A 24,443-nucleotide genomic window follows, 5' to 3' on the forward strand; every position below is an offset into this window, starting at 1 on the left:
TTTTTTTTTTTTTTTTTTTTTTTTTTTTTTTTTTTTTTTTTTTTTTTTTTTGTCTATTTGATTCTTGAACTTTAAAAAACGTCGAATAGATTATTGAACTTTCAATTTTGTGGTTAATAGGCGTTTGATCTATCCAATATATTTTAAAAAATTGATAGTTTACAAATTATATATTTTTAGAGTTCAGAGACTTATAAGACATTAAGTTCATGAGCCTTAGTTGAAGCAGTTTAAAAAAAGAAAAAAAAAAGTTTAGGGACTAAACTTGTAATTTAATAATAATTTATTTTTTTATTTTTAACATGAATGAGTTGTTCCATATCGGAGTAGATCGATCAAAGTGGAGAGAGGAGTGGGGATCGTTTTTTTGGAGATGAACAAAAAAATGTCTTTTTATTTTATTTTTATTTTTGTAAACACGACTATTTATAATGGTATGATATTGTCCACTTTGAGCATAAGCTCTCATAGTTTTACTTTGTGCTCCTCAAAAGGCCTCGTACCAATAGAGATAGTATTATTTGATTATAAATCCATGATCATTTCGAGAAAACCTCGTACTAATAGAGATAGTATTATTTGGTTATAAATCCATGATCATTCTCTAAATTAGCTGAGGTGGGACTTTCATCATCGAACATAATTGTGTTTGGTTGGCAAGAAAATGAACGAAAAAACCAAAGAAATTTGAAACCCATGAAGAAAATAGTGAACTTTACCTTGTGTTCTAGCAAGAGGCCTTTTGATCTCTCTCCAACATTGTTGGCAATGAAGGTTTACTTTGTAAATGGCAGTAATGGCTTCAGCTTTCTCTCCCATTTTTGGACAACAAGCTTATGAACAAGGATTTATAACGGATGAATTAAGTTTGAATCCTTCTGGTTTTTCTTTTCCACACGACATCGTTTTGGTGAGATTTGCTGATGGTTGGTCATCTGCTTGCTTCAAATCTCTTTCATTTTCATCCCAAATTAGTCTTTGTTGTGCCGAATTGGATCAACTCTTTTTCATTCTTGTAGAAAATTGGAGCACACGTAATATTTTTTTTGTGTTAAGAGTCGGAAACTGCGAGATCTCAGTTGGAAAGGGGAACCAATGGAAGTCTTTTCCTAGCAACAATATTTGCTAGTACAAATGGTATTAGAAGAGCCAGACACCAATTGGGCCCCGAGGAGGGTGGATTTTGGTTGGAGAGGGGAATGAAGAATTCCTTAGAGGGGTGGAAACCTCTCCCTAAAAGATACGTTTTAAAGTCGTGAGGCTAAGATACGTTTTAAAATCGTGAGGCTAAGATACGTTTTAAAATCGTGAGGCTGACGACGATATGTAAGGAGGCCAAAGTAGACAATATTTGCTAGTAGTGGATTTGGGCAAATGAAGTTAGAGCTAGATATCGGCAGTGTGCCAGCGAAGACACTAGCCCCCCGAGGTGAATGAGATTCCATGTTGGTTGAAGAGGAGAACAAAACATCATTTGTAAGAGAGTGAAAATTTCTACCTAGCAGACGCGTTTTAAAACTATAAAAACGACGAAATGTAACGAGTCAAAGCGAACAGATATAGCGACAGGCTTGAGCTGTTACAAAGGAGACAATTGAGCTCAATTACATATTCTAGATTCATACCAAAGTCTTCATAGCAATGAAAATATAGTTAATGTGGAATTTCAGCGGATCACTCTCATAAGTCTCAGAAGTTAGTGACAGATTAATATCTTTAAATACTTCGATTTCTTGTTATGAACGGTCTCGGAATACAATGTTACATTCTTTTGTATGTATACTACACAACATCTAAAGATGTGGTAGAACTTGTAGAAAAACAAATCAAACACAAAGGTAATTACTTGCAAATGAAAGATGACCAGCTTTTTGATGGCGTTACAAGAGTTACAGTGTCTTCTTATGAACGGTATGAGGTCCAGCCATGTCGACGGTGCCAGGGGCTCCGACCATAGTCACGCCTGGAGCGGTGGCCACGTTGGTGGTGGTGCCGTCGCCAGGAGCCACAAAGATATTGGTGTGAGCATTGGCATGCTTAGCCATTTCTTTCTCAGCCCTCTTTCCAGCTTTGGCAACATGAAGACTCATTGCAGCTTCAGCCTCTCTTGCCAATCTTACCTCATGAGCCACCTCCACTCTTGCCTTTGCTAGCTCCTTCTCTGCCTGCCAATAGAATGTAACATTGTATTCGGCCGAGACCAACACATGTCTTAATCAATCGAGACTGACAGATACCTTAACTACACGGTCTCTCAATCGAGACTGACATACACCTTAACTAGTTGATACCTTAACTACACGGTCTCTCAATCGAGACTGACAGATACCTTAACCAGCTGACATTGACATTCAGATTGAAAATATTCTCCATAATACAACCAAACTCGATATTATTGAGATTTGTGCATGTGTGTGTGTTTTCTCGGGAGCTCACCTTCTCTTCGGCCTTTGCCTCGGACTTGGCCTTCCGCATGGCGGTGATGTCGTGTAGCTTGTCCCTTACTGCTTGCATCTTTGTCTTTTGGACTTGTAAAAACTGAAGCTAGTTTCTTTGAAATGGCTTTAAAAGAGAGAATAGTAATGATTAAACCCAAGTTCATTGCCATATTTATAGTTCATTTGCATTCGCCCTCTTGGCTGTTACGTTGACAATTGTAGAATGAGCATTAATTCTAGGAAAGATTTGTGGTTCAATTCAAGCCCATTTCCTCCGGCTCTTAAGTGAAAAGTGTTTATATTAGGATAAATTTTTTAAGCAATAAAAAGATGGAAGTGAAATTAATTGGCTTTTTATTTCATAATTAATCAAGATCCAATAACAACATTTTCCCCCTAATGTTTAGGAAACGGTAACTGAATGAGAATCCTGAATCAGTTTGGAAGAGTAAGGGAGAAAACTAATTTCCGTTGATACCTTCGGAGGATAGCTCTGACCCCAATCCAATGCTTTCCCTGTGATATTGTTCTCTTTGTATTTTTACTTTTGAGCTTTCCCTCAAGGCTTTTAAAACGTGCATGCCGAGAAGTTTCAACATCTTATAAAGATTTTCCTCAAGGCTTTAAGACGTGCATGCCGAGAGGTTTCAACACCTTATAAAAATTTTCCTCAAGGCTTTAAAACGTGCATGCGGGTTTCCATTTTCGTTCTTCTCTCCGACTAATGTGAGATCTCACAATCTACCCCTTGGGGGCCATCCTTATGGGAACACCACTCAGAATGATACCATTTGTAACAGCTCAAGCCTACCGCTAGTGGATATTGTTCTCTTTGGACCTTCCTTCTTGGACTGCCCATCCTTATCGACACACCACCCAGAATGATACCATTTGTAACAGCTCAAGCCTACCGCTATCAGATATTGTTCTCTTTGGACCTTCCTTCTTGGACTGCCCATCCTTATCGGCACACCACCCAGATGATACCATTTGTAACAGCTCAAGCCTACCACTAGCCGATATTGTTCTCTTTGGACCTTCCTTTTCGCACTTCCCTTCAAGGTCTTAAAACACGTATGCCAGGGAGAGGTTTCCACACCCTTACAAGAAATGCTTTGTTTCCCACTCCAACCAACGTAGGATCTCACAAGCTCTCCCAGGTTGAAGAGGTATTTTGTTGTTTGGTCGAGAAAAGCTTTGCAAGACGCAGTTCCGTTATTTTCATTTGCTCTTGAGCAGCAATCTCAAACTCAACTATGGGTCTATTTGAATATCGTTTCTGCAGCAGACACAATTGTTCTTACTCCAGATAGTGAAAACATTTTGGACAGAATGAAGAAGGATCATTTAGAGTTTTAGACAAATGGAACAAAGCCTTCCAACTAATCAACCAAACTGCTCAGTTCCTTTCTAAATGATGGCTGACAAGCATATCTTAAGAATTGCATCTCTGGCCTAAGAAGATGGCAATGGCAATGGCTTCTCATCATTGAGCTAGGTTTCTGGAAAAATAGAAGGTTTTTAGGAGGAAAGAATCGAAAATCACTACTTATACCAACAAGGTACACCTTTCTTTTCGGCGGCTCAATCCGAGGAACTCCAAGGTTAAGCGTACCTTGCTTCAAACAATTCTATGTTGGGTATATGTGAGTAATGACAATGTATGCCGGAAGAACTCATGTTGGTCTGGGAATACTTGACCTTTTATTATCGACAAATATCTTGTATCCATTTATTCCTCTTTTCATTTTCTTTGTAATTTATTTGACGATCCTAAATAAGAATTTCATCAGTTTTAGCAAATATTCTCAGTCGAATCGTGAATATGTCGCAAGGGAGGCATGAATCGTTGTTATAGGTCAACTAGATGATACTAAAACAGACTACAAATACTTGCCAAATTTATGAGCAAGAGCACTGCATGATCTGACCTGAAATCTAGAGCCAGTCACGGTTGCCAGTGCAGGTGACTGTTCCTCCTTACTCAACCTGAGATCAAGCTCTACGTTCCAGTATTCAATCGCATCATAGAAGAACACTATCTATTCCTAATTCCGTTAAAAAAAACTGCAAGCAACCAGCACTAAAAGATAAAACATCAGCCTCGATTGATCACTGACAATGGTACAGAGAGATTAAAGAAGGTGAAAGAATAAAAATGGAGACCTGATTGACCCTGCAGCTTATTCCAAGGAGGAAAAGCGCGAAGCGGATACCATTTCTCCGGCGAATTCGGAGCTTCCACAGCACGCCCGAAACTCTCCCTCTCCAAAATCGCACTCCGACGCCGTCGTTATGGCTGCCGATCACTAGCTCTTCTCGACAGTCGGTGTATCTACGCCTCACTCAACAGCCGAATCAAGTTCATATTGAAAATTATTCCAAACATTTTATTTAGTGTTAAAATGGGTATATAATTTTTTTTTAAAAAAGAAAATGTCCATAAATCAATTATTTATTATACACAAAATTAAAATTTCAGGAATTAATAACAAAATTGATATTTTTAGGTATATTTTTTTAATTCAAATATGAAAATTTAGAGGTAAAGAAGTTTTGCATCCGAAAAAAAAAATGTTTATAAAAACTATTTTGTTTTAAAAATATTAAATTTTTAATATTTTCTTTATTTTTAGAATTGGGCTAATAATTAAATATTTATTTTAAGCACATTTTTTTTTAAAAAAAAGATAAAATATTTATTAACTCTCGGTTTTGAATTGGATTTTATTATTATTATTTTTTTACAATTATGGTTCAGATTTTTGTTTTTTAACACCGCTAGGAGTTGAATTATTCAACACAATTAAACGACGCCGTTTCGGTAGCGATGGCAGCCCCTGCGACTCCAACTTTATCCGGATTCCCGACTTAGTGTCGTGTACGTTTAAAAGATCAAAACTATACGTCGTTTCAGTACAGCATAGAACGACATGTAGTTTTAATGGCAGCTCTCTTCCACAATACCCACGTTTGGATGAACAGAGACTAAACACAAAGCATTGAAGCCTGCTAGCTGAATCGTAAAGCTATTTGGCTTCCACATTCTAATCTCTTTTCGATTTCATTTCGTTGAAGAGAACATTTCCGAGGCATGGCGTCCTTCAATTCTACCGGAGTTGATGAAGATCAGGTTCTTAATTTCTCTCGTTTTATCGTGCTTTTACACATTAAACCATCGCCATTTTTCTGAAGCTTGCAAGATCCTTATCGAAATTTTATAGGATTATCATTTCATTAGCTTTTTAAGTGATGAGAGATTCCTTATGGATTAGGCGATTATTCATCGGCAAATAGCCATTTATCACGATGAAGTTCTTTTCACTTCGGTTGTTTATCTTTGCTCGTTAGCTATAACTGTAAGCAAAGAAGGTTATAGATACTGAAATCATGGTGGTTATTAGCTTAGATTTTCTCTCTGTAAACGTACGGTTTATATTGAGATGTTGCTGATAATTTTCTTTGCAACAGGTTTTAGTGGAAGAGAAGCGGTCTGTGAGATTATTGACTTTAAACCGAACTAAGCAGTTGAATGCTCTTTCATTCAAAATGGTGAGGCCTGCGATTGTGATTTTCTGTTCTACTTGCAGCTTTTTCTGTTGTGTTTCCATTTAGCAATATATATATATATATTTTTTGATGATGCTGCGTAATTGAACTATCCAATGTGTAGCGAACTCTTGCGTGGTTTATATGTATAAGACAGACAGAATAATGTTATTTTCAAGTAATGGCGTGTATTTTGTTCAAGTTTGCGAACATGGTGTTCTCTTTGTTGCTTCCCGCCATGGATTAGCATTAACTGGACTATATGATGTTGAGAATTGTTGGGAGAGGTGTCCTACGTCGGCTAATCAAGGGATTGATCATGAGTTTATAAGTAAGGAATACATCTCTATTGGTGTAGGGTATTTTGAGAAAATTAAAAGCAAAGCCATGAGAGCTATTGCTAAAGTGGACAATATCGTACAATTATAGAAGTTCGTGATTCCTAACATGGTATCAGTGTCATGCCCTTAACTTAGCCATGTCAATAGAATCTTCAAATGTCGAACAAAGAAGTTGTAACCCTTGAAAGTGTAGTCCAAAGTGTCTCAAGTGTCGAATAAACGGTGTACTTTGTTCGAGGGCTCCAGAGAGAAGGAGTCGAACCTGGATTTAGGGGAGGCGGCTAAAGGGCTTCATAGGCCTCAGGGGAGGCTCGATAGTGTACTTTGTTCGAGGGGAGGATTGTTGAGAATTGTTAGGAGAGATGTCTCACATTGGCTAATTAAGGGGTTGCTCATGGGTTTATAAGTAAGGAATACATCTCCCTTGGTACGAGGCCTTTTGGGAAAATCAAAAGCAAATCCATGAGAGCTTATGCTGAAAGTGGACAATATCGTACCATTATGGGGGTTCGTGATTCCGAACATCTGATCCTTGCTGAAATTAGGTTAACAATTAATATTCAATAACCACCAAACTCTTGTGCTCAAGGACTCTTCATCTTATTATTTACAAGCATTACGTGTCACGGTGTCAATTTTGATCAGCCTGATGCCTATTGTGGCCTGATACCGTTCTAATTAGTGTTTTTCTTGATCTTTCAATCCAGGTTTCCCGGCTATTGGAACTCTTTGTTTCCTATGATACAGATCCCAGTGTGAAGCTCGTGGTTGTCAAGGTATTTCACGTCTCCATCAAGAATTGCTATATATATATACATAACATTGAAATGAATAATTTTTTAATTACTCGAGTATCTTCTATGTGTTAGTAGGGGAAAGGAAGGGCATTTTGTGCTGGGGGTGATGTGTCAGCTGTGGTTCATGACCTTAAACAGGGTAAGTTTCTTTAATTGCACAACTCCGTGTCAACTAATTACGAGCGTCTAATTGACGCTCGAGATCAAAAAAATTTCATCTTTTTACCTACTCCTTATATATGGTGTTCACAGTTAGCCTGTCATCTAATCTAGGAGAGGTGTGCAAAAGTTAACTTGATAATATGAAAAAGCATTTATATTTAGGTAATCATAATCCTGGTTTATGTGAGTTAGGTGATTGGAGGAAAGGTGCTTATTTCTTCCAGAAAGAGTTCATCCTAAATTATTTGATGGCAACTTTCAGCAAGCCACAGGTAATTTTGGTTGCTCTAAGTTCAGCTCATTTTAGTCTATGATCACTTTTACTTTGTTAAATTTAACTTTGAGTGATTGCTTGAATATTCCTAAGGTTTCTCTCCTGAATGGTATTGTCATGGGCGGAGGGGCCGGTGTTTCAATACACGGTAGATTCCGTGTTGCAACGGAGAAATCGGTATACCGAACTCAAGCTCTGAACTTTTTGTCCTTGAATTATTGATCCAATGCCCATGTTTTAGAGTTCATTGAAGATGTGTAGAATGCTTCGAAGATATGTTTTGCTGTTTTCATTATGTCGGATTGGGAATTTGAGGATGTTGAATTATCTTTCTATTCTTGTACTTCTGTACCATTGTTTTAATCATTAGGGAAAGGGAATATATTAATATGACAATTTACTTTCTTCAGGTGTTTGCAATGCCTGAAACTGCTTTAGGGCTCTTCCCAGATGTTGGTGCTTCTTATTACTTGTCGAGACTCCCCGGATTTTTTGGTATAACTTATTGTCCTGTATACCCCTTGTGTTTGTATATGTATTTTTTAGTATTGAGTATTAGTTGACATATACCATGGACAATATTTACTAGCAAAATGTGAGATCCCACATCGGTTGGAGAGAGGAACGAAGCATTCTTTATAAGGATGTGGGAACCTCTCCTTAGCAAACGCATTTTAAAACCGTGAGGCTGTCGGCGATACGTAATGGGCCAAAACGGACAATATCTACTAGCGGTGGGCTTGAGCTCTTACAAATGGTATAAGAGCCAGACACGGAACGGTGTGCCAGCGAGGATGCTGGACCCCTAAGGGAGGTGGATTGTAAGATTCCACATCGGTTGGAGAGATGAACGAAACATTCTTTATAAGGACGTGGAAACGTGATCAGTTTGTCATCTAATACTTGTGCTTGGAGGTACTCTATGCATTAAGTCTTATTATTTTGCTAAAACTTTTGCAGGTGAATATGTTGGCCTAACAGGTGCGAGGTTGGATGGTGCTGAAATGCTTGCATGTGGTCTTGCTACTCACTTTGTTGTTTCAGAGGTATACTACCTAACGACTCGAAATTTACTTAATTTAAAGTCGCTACGCGGAAATACTTCATTTAAACTTTTATTAAACATAACCTTCAGCTTAAAATACTGTTATGGACTTACGTGTTTTGAAAACACTTTTAAAAACGACACAACAAAAGACTAAATAAAATAAATAAACGTTTAAATAAAAAACATCATATTCTTTCGTTACAACCTCCTCCTAAATTTCTATGATGCTCAAATGTTAAATTAAAAGAAAGACATCCATGCTTAGATGAAGAACAGTTTCACATAAGAAATTATTAGTGTTGTATAAGTTTTTCGACAACATATTTCATAGGCTAAGTGGTTGTTCATTTTTGTTACTCCTATCCATTACCAGAAATTGAAGGACTTAGAGGAAGCACTTTGCAGAGCAGATACAAGTCCGCCATGCAACATTTCAGAAATTATTGATAAGTTCACCCAAAGACCAATCCTTAAAGAGCAAAGTGCATATCACCGGTATGACTTTATCTTTGGCACAAATTATGGGCGATGATTTTAAGGCTTCGTATCAAAAACTCTATTGAGCTGAGTGTTAATATAATGAAATTATCAGTAGTTGTTGAAGTATTAATATAGTTAAATTTACACTAACCTATAAACTTAAGCTTTTGGGTTAATTCAGATTTAGAAGTTCAATTTAAAATCAAATGATTGGTTTTCACAGGTTGGATGTCATTGATAAGTGCTTCTCTCGAAGAACAGTTGAAGACATTTTAGCTGCACTTGTAAGTTGATATGGATAACACAATATCTTCTTGTCATATGCGTTCTTTATGATTTAACTCTCTTATGTTCTTATTTCTCTTGTAGTTCATTGGATATTTTATGATAATGGTTATAGGAGGGATTGTGTCCCATTTAGCTAATTGTAATCTGATGCTTTGCTCTTGTAGGAGGAGGAGGCACTGAAAAAGAAAGATGATTGGGCCACCTCAACAATTCAGGCCTTGAAGAAGGCATCACCAACCAGTCTTAAAATCTCTTTGAGATCGGTGTGCAACCATCCTAATAAGTTTCAAACTGCCCCTTTCTTTGATCGACTTCTGCTCTGGATATGAATTTTGATGAACGACAATTTTTGTAACAGCCTAAGCCCACCGCTAGCAGATATTGTCCTCTTTGGGCTTTCCCTTTCGGGCTTCCCCTCAAGATTTTTAAAACGCGTCTGTTAGGGAGAGGTTTTTACACCCTCATAAAAAATGTTTCGTTCTCCTCCCCAACCGATGTGGGATCTCACAATCCACCTCCCTTTGGGGCCTAACGTCCTCGCTGGTACTCGTTCCCTTCTCCAATTGATGTGGGACCCCCCAATCCAACCCCTTTTGAGACCCAACGTCTTTGCTGGCACACCGCCTTGTGTCCACCTCTTTTGGGGCTCAGCCTCCTCGCTGGCACATCACCCTATGTCTGGCTCTGATACCATTTGTAATAGCCCAAGCCCACCGCTAGTATATATTGTCTTCTTTGGGCTTTCCCTTTCGGGTTTCCCCTCAAAGTTTTTAAAACGCTGTTACGGAGAGGTTTCTACACCTTTATAAAAAATGTTTCGTTCTCCTCCCCAACCGATGTGGAATCTCACAGTTTTAGTTATTGAGATTCCTTTTACACACGTACACAAGCATCTGTTGTCTCATTGTTTTGCAGACTTCAGTCAGGGTCTTAGTTTTTTCAATTACTGTCAATTTCGTGAAAATTTTGAATTATACATCAATGTACTTAATATGATCCCTTTCTGAAATTACAGATCAGAGAAGGCAGACTTCAAGGTATTGGTCAGTGTCTCATTCGTGAGTACAGAATGGTTTGTCATGTCCTGCGAGGGGAAGTCAGCAAAGATTTTGTTGAGGTCTTCCACTGCCTTGGATTGGTTTATCCCCACAACTTTGACATTTCTATTACTAAAGATCATGATGCCATTTCATAAATGCAGGGTTGTCGAGCTATATTGTTGGATAAAGATCACAACCCAAAGGTACACGTCGAGTGTTTCGTGATTCCCAGATGTACGTTTTTAGAAATCGATACATCCGTTCTCTGATCTCTCTCTCTCGCTCTCTTTTATAGTGGGAACCCTCTAATCTGGGGCTTGTCACTGATGCTATGGTTGAGAGATACTTCTCTAGGATTGAAGATGAAGACTGGGAAGACCTAAAGCTCCCTGCAAGATCCAACTTGCCTGCTTCAGCCATTTCAAAACTCTAGGTTCCCCGAGTTTGCTACTTACTCGATAAATAATATCTTAGTACTTGGCTAGTCGTTTAGGTCGGAAATAAGCCTTCCATAACAAGGAATCAGTAGTAGATTTATCGTATTCTACGAGCACCGAACATATGTAAAATAAAGTATTCGTGATAAAATTTCAATTTTACACCATGCTACATATGATAACACTGTTCTTTGTTATTTCTTGTAAACCTATTTTCTATTTATACAGTAGAGAAGGAAATACCATTGAAAAGCTTCTGCAGTGCCATATTTAGGTACATACACGCTTCACCAATAATCTCGGCAAGAACAGACGCCGTCTTTGAAGTGGTGGAAACGGATTCGATCTCGTACCATTATCTGCCTTCGGTAAATCTTCGAGACGAGTTTTATCATAGTATGACAGTCTGAGCAGACCCTAAGGTTTTTCAGGATAACAATTTTCCTCCCTGGCTTAGATTTCAATAAGCCATAGCATAAAGCTAGTTTTTCACTATGTTGAGAAACTGATTCTTCCTTCTTATTATCATCAATGTTGAGTAATACTTCTGAGATATCTGCAACATAGCCTGCTTGTTTAAGCTTCTCTCTAACTTGTCTAAGCATTTTAAATATTTCAGTTATTTCCGGGTGAGAACAATCTCCAGCCAGAAACGAATGGGTGATGTTATCGATGACAACCGAACTGTAACCAGGTGTTTTCTGAATTCCTTTCTCGTTCATCAATTCTCGAACTTTTTTCACTTCATTCCACATTTGCCTTTTTGCATAAATGTTTGATAGCAAAATGTAAACTCCATCATTTGTTGGTTCCAGTTCTAGCAGGCATCTCACAGATTCCTCGCCGAGCTCAAGATCGTTGTATACTCTGCAAGCACCGAGCATAGCGCCCCATATTGCACCATTTGGCTGTAAAGGCATTGCTTGGATAAATTCCCGAGCTTCGACCAGACGTCCCGCTCTGCATAAAAGATCTACCATGCACCCGTAATGCTCCAACTTTGGTCTTATTCCATATAATGCTTCCATTTCATGGAATAGCTTCTTGCCCTCTTGAACTAATCCTGCGTGGCTGCAGGCAGTCAGTACCCCAATGAAAGTTATTTCATCTGGCTGCAAGTCTGTCATCTGCATTAGGCGCAACCGAGTGAGAGCCTCCCTGCCGAGGCCGTGTAGAGCGAGACCGTTCACCAAAGAATTCCAAGAGATCAAATCTCTTTTCGACATGCTATCAAAGATTCTCTTGGCAGCATCTATTTCTCCACACTTTGAGTACATGTCGATCAACGCGTTACTCAAACTAACCGAACAATCCTGTTCGGTCCTGGTAATATAGTCATGAATCCATCTTCCTGTTTCTAAGTCACCCAATTGAGCACATGCCGATACAACGGCTAGAGTCGTGACGTCATTTGGACGCACATTCGAGGCACCAGTCATTTCCTTGAATAACTGCAACGCCTCTGTGCTTCTATTGTTCTTGACATAACCAAAAATCAAAGCCGAGAAGGTATATACATTTCTCTCAGACATATTATCAAACACTTGCCTTGCAGTTTTTAGATCCCCACATTTAGCATACATATCAACCAAAGCACTTCCTAGAACAGCACAAATCTTCATACCCATCTCCTGAATTCGAGAATGCAGCTTCATTCCAACACCCAAATCTTTCAACTCAGCCGAAGCCGATACGAGCGTCACCATTGTAACTTCATCAGGGCTAAACCCATCTTCCACCATTTTCTCATACATAACCAAAGCCTCATTAGGACAATGGTTTCTCGTATAGCCACTAATCATCGAAGTCCACACCACTTTGTTTCTATGACCCATTTTCTCAAACAAGAACCTCGCAGAGTTCAAATCCCCACAGGAGGCATACATATTTAACAATGTGGTTTCTATGTACAGGTCTGAATCAAGCCTATACTTGACGATCTGGCCATGTAGAACCTTCCCAACTTTGAACTCCAATGAAAGGGCGCAACCCTTTAGCAGAGAAGGAAATGTGAATCTATCAGGAACAATCCTTGACCATTGAAGCATCTCAATGTAACTTCGGAGCGCCCTTCTCGGCATGTCGGAATTCACAAAGCCTCTCAACATGGTATTCCAAGTAAGTATATCCAACTCTCGAGTGTGAGTAAAAACCGAATAAGCATAGGCGACTCCGAGCGAGCCCATCGAGAGGACATGGGCAATGAGCTTGTTGAGTGATGGGGTATGGTGGATGAAGCCTGTAACGACCATTTGTGCATGAAGTTGCTGAAATTCTTTGAGCTCTGTCCATTTTTTGCTGTTCTCTAAGAGGGGAAATGGTTTTTGGTTGAATTTGAGACTGGGTTTTGGAGTGGTGGATAGGTTTGAAGGGATTTTGATGACAAATAATTTTTGGGTCAAAATCATTGGGCTCTGTTTTGGCTTCGGTTTTGGTTTTGAATTTTGTTTGTTTTGGGGTTTTAACAATCTGTTGGCTAAGATAAGGTTGCCATTTGGACCACTCAACTGGGAAGAGATAAGAGGAGAGCATGAATTGACTAATGGATGAGTTGAGATCCAACTTGTTCATTACTCAAATTTCAACTCATTGTTGATTTAATGTTATGATTAGGTTCACAGATTGCCGACCATTAACTGATGCAAGTTGGATAATATAATTTGATCATTTTTTTTTTATTGTCATTATTATTATTTTCTTTTTTAGTTTTTATTGTGTTAGGTGATTTTCGATTTGGTCATCTAATTTGATTTGAATGTTCTAGATTATATTAATTTCTCCTTGAAAAAAAAAATAAAAAATATCTGAATAATGGTCTTCACTAATTTTATAAATATGAGAGGATCCTACCCTGCCCAACTATATGATACCTCGGTATTTAATTTATTTTCACGAAACTATATTTGTATTGTAAATTTCTTTTTTCTTTGAAGATTTTTTTTATTGAGAATATATCTCTTAATCTGTTAAATTATGTTTATGTTGGCTAGGCTTTTGAGTTATGAGTCGGTATGGAAACTAACGTAGCAGCCTAAGCCCATTGCTAGCAAATTTTGTCTGCTTTGGGGTTTCCCTTTCAAGCCTTCCCTCCATTGTAAAGAATGTTTTGTTTCCCTCTCAAACGGACGTGAGATCTCACAATCCACCCTCTTCCTTTAAGGCCCAACTTCTCCCCTGGCACACTGCTCGGTGTCCACCCCTCTTTGGGGCCCAGCATCCCCTCCTCCTTTGAGGCCCAACTTCTCCCCTGGCACACTGCTTAGTGTCCACCCCTCTTTGGGGCCCAGCATCCTTGTTGGTTCACCGCTCAGTGTTTAGCTCTAATATCATTTGTAGTAGTCCAAACTCACGCTAGTAGATATTGTCCTCTTTGGGCTTTTCTTTTCGGGCTTCCCCTCTAGATTTTCAAAACGCATATGCTCGAGAGGTTTTTACACTCTTATAATAAATTATTCGTTCCTCTCTCTCCAACCAATATCTCACAACCAACTTCCATCATCAAGGTAGAATTGGGAGTCATACAACCAGAACTCACAGTTTGGTAAGAAATTTTCAGCCGAACCTCGTCAGAAAGACTTTTCTTCTTCCCCTTATTGGCCCCAAAAAGACCAAATCAAGAGTCTCTCCCTCTTCCATCTGCAACTAACAGCCAACCTCTCTGTTAAGTAAGGCCAATGGCATATGGTAGTTTCAAAGAATAAATGAAGCCACTTATTGTCAAAGGAAGAGGTTAATTCATAATTATTCAAGAACAAGAACAAGAACGAGAACGAACAAGTAACCTATGTGGTTATGACTTAGAATAGACACTGTTTCAACCTCCATAGCCACCGCTACATTGAAGGTAAGATTTAAACGTTTATAAAGGATCAAATGTATATACCAATTATTAAAAATTTCGAGTATATTTTAATTAAAGGGCAAAGTTTGAAGAGCAATTTGTTTTCCTTTTTGTGTACTTTACCCTAAATTAACTCCAATGAGGTAGGTGACTTCAAGTGGTTGGGTTAAATGGATTGGGTTGGGAAGGTAATTAATGTGTTCTTGCTTCCAACATAAGCATTTGAATTATTATGCATACAAAAGAAAATGAAAAAAAAAGTAAATAAAAAAGGTGATGAAGTGGGGTTTGACTATTTTTGGAGGTAAAATGAGTAGAATTGCATAAAAAGACGGAACCAAACTGTAAAAAGTGGAGAATAATGAAAGTGCATTCCTCCTGTTTATGCAAAAGTCTTCAATAAGGCTACAACAAAACATCATGGGAAAAGGAATTTTATTATTATTATTATTTTTAAATCCACCAAATCTCCGCTGCTTTCAAATTTTATTTAAATATTATTACTTCAATTTCCACAAAATAAAAGATCCGTTGGTCAAAATAATTACATTGTGGACACTTACCCATTTTCAAATTTTAAAAAATATTAATGTGTTAAAAATTTATTTATTTTTAGATAATTTAATTTTGTATTTAATAAATCTATAAATTTTTATTATGTTTTTGAATAACTTTTTAGATGAATTAGATAATTTTTTAAAATGACGTTTATTTACTTTGGTAAATTATTGGAAATTGTAATTATTAGTTCAATGCATAATGATGTATCGGTTTGAATCAAATTTCTTTTCCTGAGTTTTTTTTTTCTTTAGTTTAATAAAAGTGAATGGATTAGAATTATTGGCCTCGATAATATAGATTTTAACGAGTAAAATTAGATTCAAATTGATATAAATTTATAAATTAACATTGAAAAAACAACAAATTAGTATTGTAAATTAGTATTGTGATGTCCCACGTTGTTGGTCGGAGAACAAACTACCATTTATAAAGGTGTAGAAACCTTCTCCTATCAGACGTGTTTTAAAGCTTGAGGGGAAGCACTCAAAGAGAGGAAGGCCGAAAGAAAAAGCTCAACAATATTGTGTGCATCTGCATCTTTACACATACAAAAACTAGGAGAAAATTGGAGGCGTTCATAAAACTATGTACTATTGAATTAGTATATATTTCCAAAACCCAATCAAACATTGAGAAAAAAGAAAAAGTGACACAAAATACTTTATTTTCTTTTCCCTATGGTATGTTGATTGTTTAGGAAGAACAATATCAATATGAATATCAATCATCATTCACAAGCTTCAAATAATACTTCAACTCACAAGGAAAACAAGGGCCACGCCTCCATGAACTCCCATGCATCTTCAAAATCTTGATCACCTTCTCCTTTGTTGAACTCCGGCCACCGCCACCGACACCGCCGCTGGCCATGTGAAGTATCATCAGCAGCTTCTTCACTGCCCCACAAGCCATCATCTCCTCCACAACCCTCTCCTTGGGGTGAAAACTACTAATCCAAAGCAAGATCTTGACCCCAATTTTTGTTGCTACATTTGAAACATTCAAAATCTTCTTAGTCACAGCCGCTATTCCCATCCCATGTTCCACCAAAGCCAATCTCCCCTCTGCACATTCGCATAAACTCTGCAGAATCTGCAGCATTCTCTCGCATTTCGATCGGCTTGACTCCGGTAAGAGCTCGATCAGGATCCACACGGCACCGGCCTCGATCGCCTTTACTCGGCTCCTCTTCGATGATGCTAGAATTTCTATCATTACATCCAATGCACACGAGCTTGACTTTGTCGGAAATTCGTCTGATACAAGCTCCAACAATGGCTTGAAGAGATCAATCCCCTGTTCTTCCATAACAAATCCCCAATTGTAATTGGTGTTTTTGGCAATATTTCTGAGGATTTTCACGGCGTAAAAACGCCCTTCTGCACTCCCCCTTTGTAGAACAATAGCTACGGATTTCATCCATTCTTCTCTCTTAGACATTTCGTCGAACAGTTTGTCTTCATTTGAAATTGGAAACTGAGACAGAACTCCCAAAGCCTCCTCACAGGCCTCCAACGTCGAGAAATCAGAACAATCGATGAGAATTTGAACCACAACATTTACAACAATCCCTATCCCATTCAATCGAATAAATTCCGATTTCACCTCATCCCTCATTTCGATCATCGATCGCAATTTCCTCAACGAACTCACCTTAAACGGAGAAGACTCAACAGTGGCAAGAAGCGATTGGACTTGATCGATCGCCGTCGCCGGCGACGAGGAAGACTCGTTGATTTTCCAAGCGAGTATGACGCGTTTGAGCGTGAGATTAGGAGTCATAACGAAGTCGTTCTCGCCGACGGCGACGGTCTGCATCGTCGCCGGACATGTTCTTTTGTTGTAAGTGAAAAGCCATTTTTCAATGCTCTTTCTCTCGTAGGTGACGCCGGTGGAGATCGTAACGGGATCTTCCATGAGCTCCATGGAAATGGGGCATCGGAAAAGAGGAGGAAAATCGGAATCCATTGATGATCGAAGGTTTGTATCTGCAAATCGCTCCATTGGCGAGAAGACGAGAAGATGGTCTTATAGGGAATCTCTTAACCTTTTGACAATTTTTATTTTAATATTTTCCTAAAAAAATATATTAAAATAAATAAAAGTCAAATGAAAATCGGTGGGTTTTGCTAGCTGTTATGTTATAAATGGGAAGCAATACAAAACGTCTATATATTTTAAATAAATTAAATTTTATTTCTTCGTATTTGCAATATTCCCCCTTCATTTTTTGGTTTTTCTCTAATTTTCCCTAAAATTTTTGTATAATTATTTTTGACCTCGTAAATATCGATTAAATTTTTTAAAATATTGAGTGTTCGGGTCTCAATATTTTTATTAAATATTTATAAAAGTCAAAGGTAATAATGTTACTGGCAATTATATATATATTACCCGAATAATAATTATAATTAATTTTTTTTTAAAAGATTACGTCACAAATACGAAGAGAATATAAGTTCGATTTTTCAATCTCGAGCCATACAAATTCAACCCTTTTGTAAAGTAAAAATTATTTTTATTATTCCCACAAAATAGTTTAATTTATTTTAAAATCATATGCAAATTTGAATATGACCGTTATTGTTATTTTTTTTAATTTTTAATAATAAAAAAAGAGGAGATTTGTGATGGACATACCAAAAATGCAATATTTCCACCAAAATATACCAAAATTGAAATTTGACCATTTTTATTTGGTAATTTTATCATTGTTCTCCTTAATTTGTTGTTGAACCAACTCAGCCCTAATTGCATGAGTTGGGTGCACCGCATGTAGGGCATGCACACATTTTTTATTGCTTTCAAACCAGCCCAACAATTTTATGAAAAAAAAATGTCGGAACGGATATTCCAGCATAGCTCGACGTTAATTAACATCTATTATTTCCGTTCATATTGAAAATTCAACAACTGTTGTACTAAAAGAAGTTTCAAGGTTAGGAGTCGAGAGATGTATAGCTCGGTGGTAGTTAACATCTATTATTTTCTTTCGTATTAGAAGTTCAAATCTATACTCCACAGTCGTTGTCGAGATTAAGAGTTGAGAGTAGTATAACTCGTTCTTTTAGCTTGGAAGTTTGAATCTCGATACCCCATATTTACTTAACTAAAATTTCTCATAAAATTATGATGAAATTACCGTTTTACCCTCAAACTTAATGGCGTATGTATATCAATATTTACTTTCCATATTTTAATTTTATAATTGTGGTTTATGGGTTTGACTTTATAAATGTTTATATATATAATTTAAATCAATAAAAAAAAAAGTGAAAATAAAGCAAAGAAGCAAAATAGAGACTAAGGTTGGGAAGTTGACTTTTGAAAAAGGGGAAAGTATTGTAAATTGAATTAGATCCGAAAGACTTGCTGAGCTTAACACAATTTTATATCTATTTTCATTATTTCAATTTTATTTATTTATTTATTTATTTATTTAAACCAAAAATGTGGGAAAATGTTTATTCATTAATCCTCTCTGGACACTTGAATCAGTCTAAAATATTTATTAATTTTAAATAATAATAAATAATCACATTTCGTAGGTTGAAACAAAAGTCGATGCTTTTATTTCTCGTCTATTTTTTTCATTTTTTTTATAATTATAAAATTAAATAATAAATAAATATTTTATTTTAAATATGCCTAATAAATAACAAAATTTTAATTTTGAGCTTAATATATATATATATATGTATATATTTAAAAAAGAAAATTAACTGAACTAGTAAATATAAAATTATTTGTTCATGGATAATATGAGTTTTTTAGTTTCAAATTCAACCTAATAAATTTGTAAATTTTAAAAAGAGGTAAATATTTTTTGAGGACTCGGTCCTTGTAGCCGAGAGGAATAGACCACTTGGCTACAAACCATGATGTTTCGAATTCCTCTTTACTCATCACGGGCTAAAAAGAGAATGGGGAGTAAGAAAATCATGATTGGGACCGGGGACCTAGCTATGGAGCTTAGGTGTGGGCCTTTTATCAAAACGAAATGGTATTACTCGAGCTTAGCTCAATAGATAAGACACTAAAAGCTATGGAACTTAGATGTGGGCTTTCTACAAGTCGGAAGGTCTTACTTGAGCTTAATTCAATAGATAAGACACCGATTATCGTTTTATTCGTTTTGAAAGTATAGAACATGAATGGACGAGAAGGAAGAGAACCTTCTAATTTATTTGAACCAGAATTCCAGTACAGAACTGACTACAGACGACACAAGGAGAAGGCAAGACATGTCATATCATACATGTTCTTGCTGTGTGGGCTTAAATAGTAAGAACACCATTATATAGTACATAAAACCTAAACTTCTTCCTGTGTGGGGATGAGCAGTAGAGAACACCCATCACGCAGCCACGCTGGACTTCTTGGTGATTTTAGCCATGCAATTGTCCTTGGGCCTCGAATGGGGCAGATACAGGATTTCACAGTCAGGGGTCAGCCATTCAAGACTGTAATTTTCAACCCAAACAACAACAAATCAATGTAAAAACTCATTAGCTTCCAACAACAGAACAAGAACAAGAAGAACACGAACAAGAACACGAAGAACACGAAGAACAAGAAGAACAAGCAGTGTAATACTACTACTTACTTGTAGTTGAGGAGAAAATAATGAACGAAAATGCAGATCTCCAACTTGGCTAAATCGTTTCCTGGGCATAGCCTGCTTCCTGCTCCAAATGGAAGAAACTCTCCTGCTTTTGGAACAAATCCCTGTATGCCAAACACACAGTGGATTTAACGTATTAGAGATGGGTTGTTTTCCTTTGATTCTTATAAAAAGGTTTAAAGAAACTGTGGTTTTTGTTTAACTTACATCCCATCTTGAGGGATCAAATTTCTTTGGGTCTGGGTAAACTTCACTGTCGTAGTGAATGCTTCTGAACCAAGCCAGCACTTTCCAACCCTTGGGAATTAGATAACCTGCAGCCACCACACACAGACCATACATACAATCATGACATAGAAAGAGACCGTTGTAATCCCGCTACGGATTTGAAAATCAATATTGTAATAACCCAAGCCCACCGCTAGCAGATATTGTCCTCTTTGAGCTTCCCTTCGAAACTATAAAACACATATTGTAGGGAGAGGTTTCTTGTAATAGTCCAAGCTCAGTACTAGCAGATATTGTCTTCTTTGGGTTTTCTCTTTTGAGCTTTCCCTCAAAGTTTTTAAAACGCGTTTGCTAGGGGAGGTTTCCACACCCTTATAAAGAATGTTTCGTTTTCCTCCCCAACCGATGTGGGATCTCACAATCCACCCCCCTCCCCTCGAGGCCAAGCGTCCTTGCTTGCACTTGTTCTCCTCTCCAATCGATGTGGGGTTTCACAAGCATACTCCTAATAATTACCCGATACTAATTCAAGATACTTTTACAGTTCATCTCTAAGATGCCCCATGATGCTAAACCAAAACTTTGATGTCTCTTGCAAATAACCACATTGTTCTAATCCAAATCATCTAGTAATTTAGAAAGAGAGACAGAGAGAGAGAGATATATACCATTGAGGTTGACATCCATTTGTGCCTCTCTGAAAACAACAAGGGAGAATGATACATAGCGAAGAGTCTCATCAACAACTTTTGAGAGATATTCCATGTCCCGGCATTCTTTCAATGTTAATCCCGTTTGACCTGCAGGCCTGTTCCTCACAATCGCTTCCTGTTCTTCCTGTTCAGTTTTTAAACAAATTGCTATCAGGATTGATCTCATATGAGAAAATATGGCATGATCTTGAGTAACCAAACAGGCTAATTAAGTTCCTAATTGTGTACATACCCTGGCTTTCTTGAGAACTTCAGGGTGTTGATTCAACAAAATAGTCGCCCACATCATGGTGTGGCCTGAAGATTCATGGCCTGCATTCAAGTACATAATCAGAATATCGATGATCTCCTCGTCGTCCAATTTCCGGCCATTTTCATCTTCAATATCGATCAGTTGGTCCATCATGTCCTTCCTCTTCGGCGCCCATTTGTCCAATTTTTGCCGTCTTCGCTCAGTCACAATTCCTTTCAGCGCAGCCACAAGATTCTTCCGAGCCTAAACAAGTAATCGGTGGTTTAATTGATCGAACAAATTCCAGAATCCAAACTACATTTTCGAAATTGATTGAGGCATATTATCAAATACCTTGAGTGCTTTGTGGTAAGCAAATCCAGGTAGGTTAATTCTCATGGCTCGAACTCCATAGTTAAGCCGAGTATACTCCTTCTCCAACATCTCCATCACCGGTTCGCTCTCAGAGCTTAGGAAAATGTACATGATAACGGTGAAAGTAAGCTTACGAAGTTGAGTTAAGAATTCGATTGGCCCCATTTTAGACCATTTCTCCAACGATTCCAATACATTCTTTTCGATGTAAGGAATGTAATTGCTCAGCGCCTCGAACCCGTTCACCGGAGCAGAGGTTAAGCGGCGGAGACGCTTGTGTTCTTCTTCCGGCATTTGAATGAAAGACTTCTCTCCAATGAGCTCTATGGCCGCGCGTGGCCAGCCAGGCTGGAACGCTTCGTCGTCCGTCAAAACTTTCCGGCATGTCTCCGGCGTCGTCACGACCACGCTAGGGTTTCCAAACAAATGAACCTTGTACACTCCGGTTTTCCCATACCTGTAATTAATTGTTGAGTAAATAATTAATTATTAGAATTACATTTTCATAAAATATGGTATCATCAGATATTCAAAATTTAATTTAAAATTTTTATATCTTTATTTTATTTGTCATAAATATAAAAAATAATATTTTTTTATTTTTATTTTTTAAAATTTTAACGCATTATGTTTGTAAGGAAACCTAGAGAATGATGAGACGAGGATTCCTAGAATTGAGCAAACATAATATCAGAAATTGTCCCCTTTGCACCAAAAAAAACAATTAAATAAATAAATTGATCATCAATCATGTATCCACACCGACATGGAAATCATCCCAATAAATACTATTTTCAATTTATTATTTTTAAAAAATTTACAAATTCAACCTAATTTCTTTAACAATATGTTTAAATAGTCGATGGAAGTCGACTCAATTATTTAATAATATTGAAATTATTTGTTTAAAATTTAATAAAACTTTAAAAAAACAAAAAAAAAAAATAATAATCCACTCGACCCAACCCAACTCATTTATTTATTGGACTAGACTAACTTATTTGAACCATATTTAGATCGGATCGACCTGTCAAGACCCAATGTGTCAGTCCAATTACACACACGTATGTATGTATGTATATATACATAGTTTTTCGTATATTATATTTTATACTAAACTTTTTAATATTTTTAATATAGTTTTATAATTAAGAGATTTGGATTATAAATTTGCCCACTAAAAATAAGTCGAGTTTTTTATCGTCATGCATTCTGAATCAAGCCATTGGGTGGAGTAAAAAAAACACTTTTTTTAATTTTAAATTCTAAAATAAAAATTAATTTATTATAATTTTAAAATTGAATTATATAGATGAAACGTAAATAATTTGACACATTTTATAAAACCAATATTTAAAATAAGGTCTCAATATTTGATTTTTTTTTTTCTTATTATTTAAAATATGGTGATGACGACAAAACCAATAAAAAAAAGAAAAAAAAAAAGAATTCTTCACGAGGAAGAAAGATAAGTTAAAAATAAATACAAATTTGGTATTTGAACCCATCAACCTGTAAAAATACTAAAATAGCCCCATACTCACATAAATTTTAAAACTGAAATATATTCTGCTAATATATAATTTTTTTTTTTTTACTTTTCATATTTATTATTAATTTACCTATTAACCCAAATTTAAAATTTATTGATAAAATAAAATATTAAAAAAAAAAAAAAAACTAAAATGAAATGAGATTCAATGTATACAGACTAAAATAATATTTTACGTAAAAATGAACTTGACAAATGCATGTCTCCAAAAAAAATACTAAAATATTGGATTAAACGAATATGATAAATAAGAACACGAACATAATTCAACTGGTTTAAAACGACCGATTTAAGCATGCATGTAAAGGTCGGGAGAGACGGGCGCTCGTATCGAGGCGTCCACTCCCAATAAGGTGTAGAGAGAGAAAGGAAAGAAGAGGAGAGAGAGAGATAATGACCTGGAAACATAGCCATCAATGAAAGTTTCAGGGTTCTTAGACTTGAAGGCTCTAAGGAAACCCAACATATTCCCAATTAAAGGCCATCCCAAATCCCCCGGCGGCAGAGCCAACCGCCGGTCACCCAATTTCGCCTCATATATCCACTCATTCAAACTCTTCGCCGCCCATTTCAACACCGAAAACACCGTCGCCACCGCCACTACCGCCGTCACCACCGCGGCCACAGCCCAAGTCGACTCCATCAAATTTTCAACCCAAATTAAAAAAAAAAAAAAAAAAAAGAGAAATTTATATATAAAAATATATATTAAAAGGGGTGGAAGGAAAAGAGGGAGTGACTAATTTCCTCCAACAGGTCTCCTATTTATACACGAACCCCTCACACTACAAATGAAATCTGGCTGCTTACGTGGCAATTCTTATTATATTTGGTAAAATATTGCTGCCTAGTAATTATTTTAACTTCAATCAAATTTGCTGCCTTTTTTTTTTCTTTTAAGTTTAATAATATAGTGTCACGTGACCTAGGTCACGTGTCGTGGAATGATATGCTTTGTAAAGAAAAATCCTCTCTTTCATAACCATGGCTGTCATGTATGTTTAAAATATTATTTAATACCCATTATTATTTTTTATTAATTTATAAAATATAAGGTCTAAAATAGACAAAAATTAATATTTTAAAAGAAGCTATAAAAATACTTTTGGAGTAATATATATGAATATTTTAATAAATATCTTTTTTTTTATTAATGTGATTTTTTAAATAGATGCATAGTTTTTGTAATGATATTTATTTATATGTTGATTAATTTGATTTATACATTTTTTTTTTAATGATTTCATAACCAATATATTGTAATCCTTAAAAAAATCATGTTATATGACCCATCGTTAGTAATTATCGAACTTAAAGTATGCTTTTTTTTAAGAAATTTTGATATGTTGTATTGTTAATTAAATTAACGAGGGTTTTATTGATTACTTAGGCTAAGAATGAAAGGGTATGAATCGAGTTTAATAATTGTGTTAATAGAAAAGGGAAGGTTTTGGTGTAATTTT

At 36.5% G+C, this 24,443-nt stretch overlaps 6 protein-coding genes across 8 annotated transcripts in view; 1 reads left to right on the forward strand and 5 right to left on the reverse strand.

Moving 5' to 3' along the window:
- The window catches only part of LOC111432082 (heavy metal-associated isoprenylated plant protein 4), a 2,418-nt gene extending 1,597 nt beyond the window's left edge, over positions 1-821 (reverse strand). The window contains exon 1 of the mRNA XM_023068882.1: positions 720-821. Within this exon, the coding sequence (XP_022924650.1) occupies positions 720-819 (100 nt within the window). The 5' untranslated portion in view covers positions 820-821. The remainder of the gene's footprint in view (positions 1-719) is intronic.
- An 892-nt stretch (positions 822-1,713) lies between these two features.
- Positions 1,714-4,669, reverse strand: LOC111432084 (late embryogenesis abundant protein 6-like). 3 transcript variants are annotated; one of them, XM_023068884.1, is made up of 4 exons: positions 4,605-4,669; positions 4,370-4,521; positions 2,437-2,562; positions 1,714-2,165 (listed from the first exon to the last, which is right to left on the reverse strand). In XM_023068884.1, exons 3-4 carry the CDS (start codon positions 2,512-2,514, stop codon positions 1,890-1,892), a joined length of 354 nt encoding a protein of 117 aa, XP_022924652.1. In that variant the 5' UTR covers positions 2,515-2,562; positions 4,370-4,521; positions 4,605-4,669; the 3' UTR covers positions 1,714-1,889. The 3 variants fall into 3 exon arrangements, 2 of the variants coding, with proteins under 2 accessions (XP_022924652.1, XP_022924653.1); XM_023068885.1 differs by lacking the exon at positions 4,370-4,521 and having other exon boundaries at positions 4,605-4,619; XR_002708601.1 differs by lacking the exons at positions 1,714-2,165; positions 2,437-2,562; positions 4,605-4,669 and adding an exon at positions 2,575-3,717 and having other exon boundaries at positions 4,370-4,598.
- A 715-nt stretch (positions 4,670-5,384) lies between these two features.
- On the forward strand, positions 5,385-11,051 carry LOC111432080 (3-hydroxyisobutyryl-CoA hydrolase 1-like). The gene is made up of 14 exons (XM_023068880.1): positions 5,385-5,571; positions 5,910-5,990; positions 7,036-7,104; positions 7,201-7,264; positions 7,480-7,559; positions 7,655-7,738; positions 7,972-8,056; positions 8,522-8,607; positions 8,983-9,104; positions 9,313-9,373; positions 9,542-9,640; positions 10,393-10,494; positions 10,579-10,620; positions 10,713-11,051. Exons 1-14 carry the CDS (start codon positions 5,533-5,535, stop codon positions 10,848-10,850), a joined length of 1,152 nt encoding a protein of 383 aa, XP_022924648.1. The 5' UTR covers positions 5,385-5,532; the 3' UTR covers positions 10,851-11,051.
- Positions 11,052-11,141: 90 nt separating this feature from the next.
- LOC111431819 (pentatricopeptide repeat-containing protein At1g08070, chloroplastic-like) lies at positions 11,142-13,106 on the reverse strand. Its single transcript, XM_023068521.1, has one exon. It carries the CDS (start codon positions 13,104-13,106, stop codon positions 11,142-11,144), a length of 1,965 nt encoding a protein of 654 aa, XP_022924289.1.
- A 2,800-nt stretch (positions 13,107-15,906) lies between these two features.
- On the reverse strand, positions 15,907-17,294 carry LOC111432079 (E3 ubiquitin-protein ligase PUB23-like). The gene has a single exon (XM_023068879.1). It carries the CDS (start codon positions 17,258-17,260, stop codon positions 15,977-15,979), a length of 1,284 nt encoding a protein of 427 aa, XP_022924647.1. The 5' UTR covers positions 17,261-17,294; the 3' UTR covers positions 15,907-15,976.
- A 2,119-nt stretch (positions 17,295-19,413) lies between these two features.
- LOC111432076 (ent-kaurenoic acid oxidase 2-like) lies at positions 19,414-23,709 on the reverse strand. The gene is made up of 7 exons (XM_023068876.1): positions 23,379-23,709; positions 21,408-21,885; positions 21,054-21,317; positions 20,777-20,945; positions 20,088-20,194; positions 19,863-19,984; positions 19,414-19,719 (listed from the first exon to the last, which is right to left on the reverse strand). Exons 1-7 carry the CDS (start codon positions 23,621-23,623, stop codon positions 19,614-19,616), a joined length of 1,491 nt encoding a protein of 496 aa, XP_022924644.1. The 5' UTR covers positions 23,624-23,709; the 3' UTR covers positions 19,414-19,613.
- Between the last annotated feature and the right edge of the window lie 734 nt (positions 23,710-24,443).

The sequence above is a fragment of the Cucurbita moschata genome, unplaced genomic scaffold (genome assembly GCF_002738365.1).
Source record: "Cucurbita moschata cultivar Rifu unplaced genomic scaffold, Cmos_1.0 Cmo_Scf00037, whole genome shotgun sequence".
Classification (NCBI taxonomy): Eukaryota; Viridiplantae; Streptophyta; class Magnoliopsida; order Cucurbitales; family Cucurbitaceae; genus Cucurbita; species Cucurbita moschata.

Excerpts from the sequence above, each read along its gene's own strand:
- LOC111432080 (XM_023068880.1), top strand. The coding sequence starts at position 5,533 with ATGGCGTCCTTCAATTCTACCGGAGTTGATGAAGATCAG. Across the intron at positions 7,560-7,654 it reads CAACTTTCAGCAAGCCACAG|GTTTCTCTCCTGAATGGTAT; the intron begins GTAATTTTGGTT and ends AATATTCCTAAG. Across the intron at positions 7,739-7,971 it reads GTGTTGCAACGGAGAAATCG|GTGTTTGCAATGCCTGAAAC; the intron begins GTATACCGAACT and ends TACTTTCTTCAG.
- LOC111432079 (XM_023068879.1), bottom strand. The coding sequence starts at position 17,260 with ATGGAGCGATTTGCAGATACAAACCTTCGATCATCAATGGATTCCGAT.
- LOC111432084 (XM_023068884.1), bottom strand. The coding sequence starts at position 2,514 with ATGCAAGCAGTAAGGGACAAGCTACACGACATCACCGCCATGCGGAAG. Across the intron at positions 2,166-2,436 it reads AGGCAAAGGCCGAAGAGAAG|GCAGAGAAGGAGCTAGCAAA; the intron begins GTGAGCTCCCGA and ends TTCTATTGGCAG.
- LOC111431819 (XM_023068521.1), bottom strand. The coding sequence starts at position 13,106 with ATGGTCGTTACAGGCTTCATCCACCATACCCCATCACTCAACAAGCTC.
- LOC111432076 (XM_023068876.1), bottom strand. The coding sequence starts at position 23,623 with ATGGAGTCGACTTGGGCTGTGGCCGCGGTGGTGACGGCGGTAGTGGCG. Across the intron at positions 21,318-21,407 it reads CTTACCACAAAGCACTCAAG|GCTCGGAAGAATCTTGTGGC; the intron begins GTATTTGATAAT and ends TTACTTGTTTAG. Across the intron at positions 20,946-21,053 it reads AAGTTCTCAAGAAAGCCAGG|GAAGAACAGGAAGCGATTGT; the intron begins GTATGTACACAA and ends AAAACTGAACAG.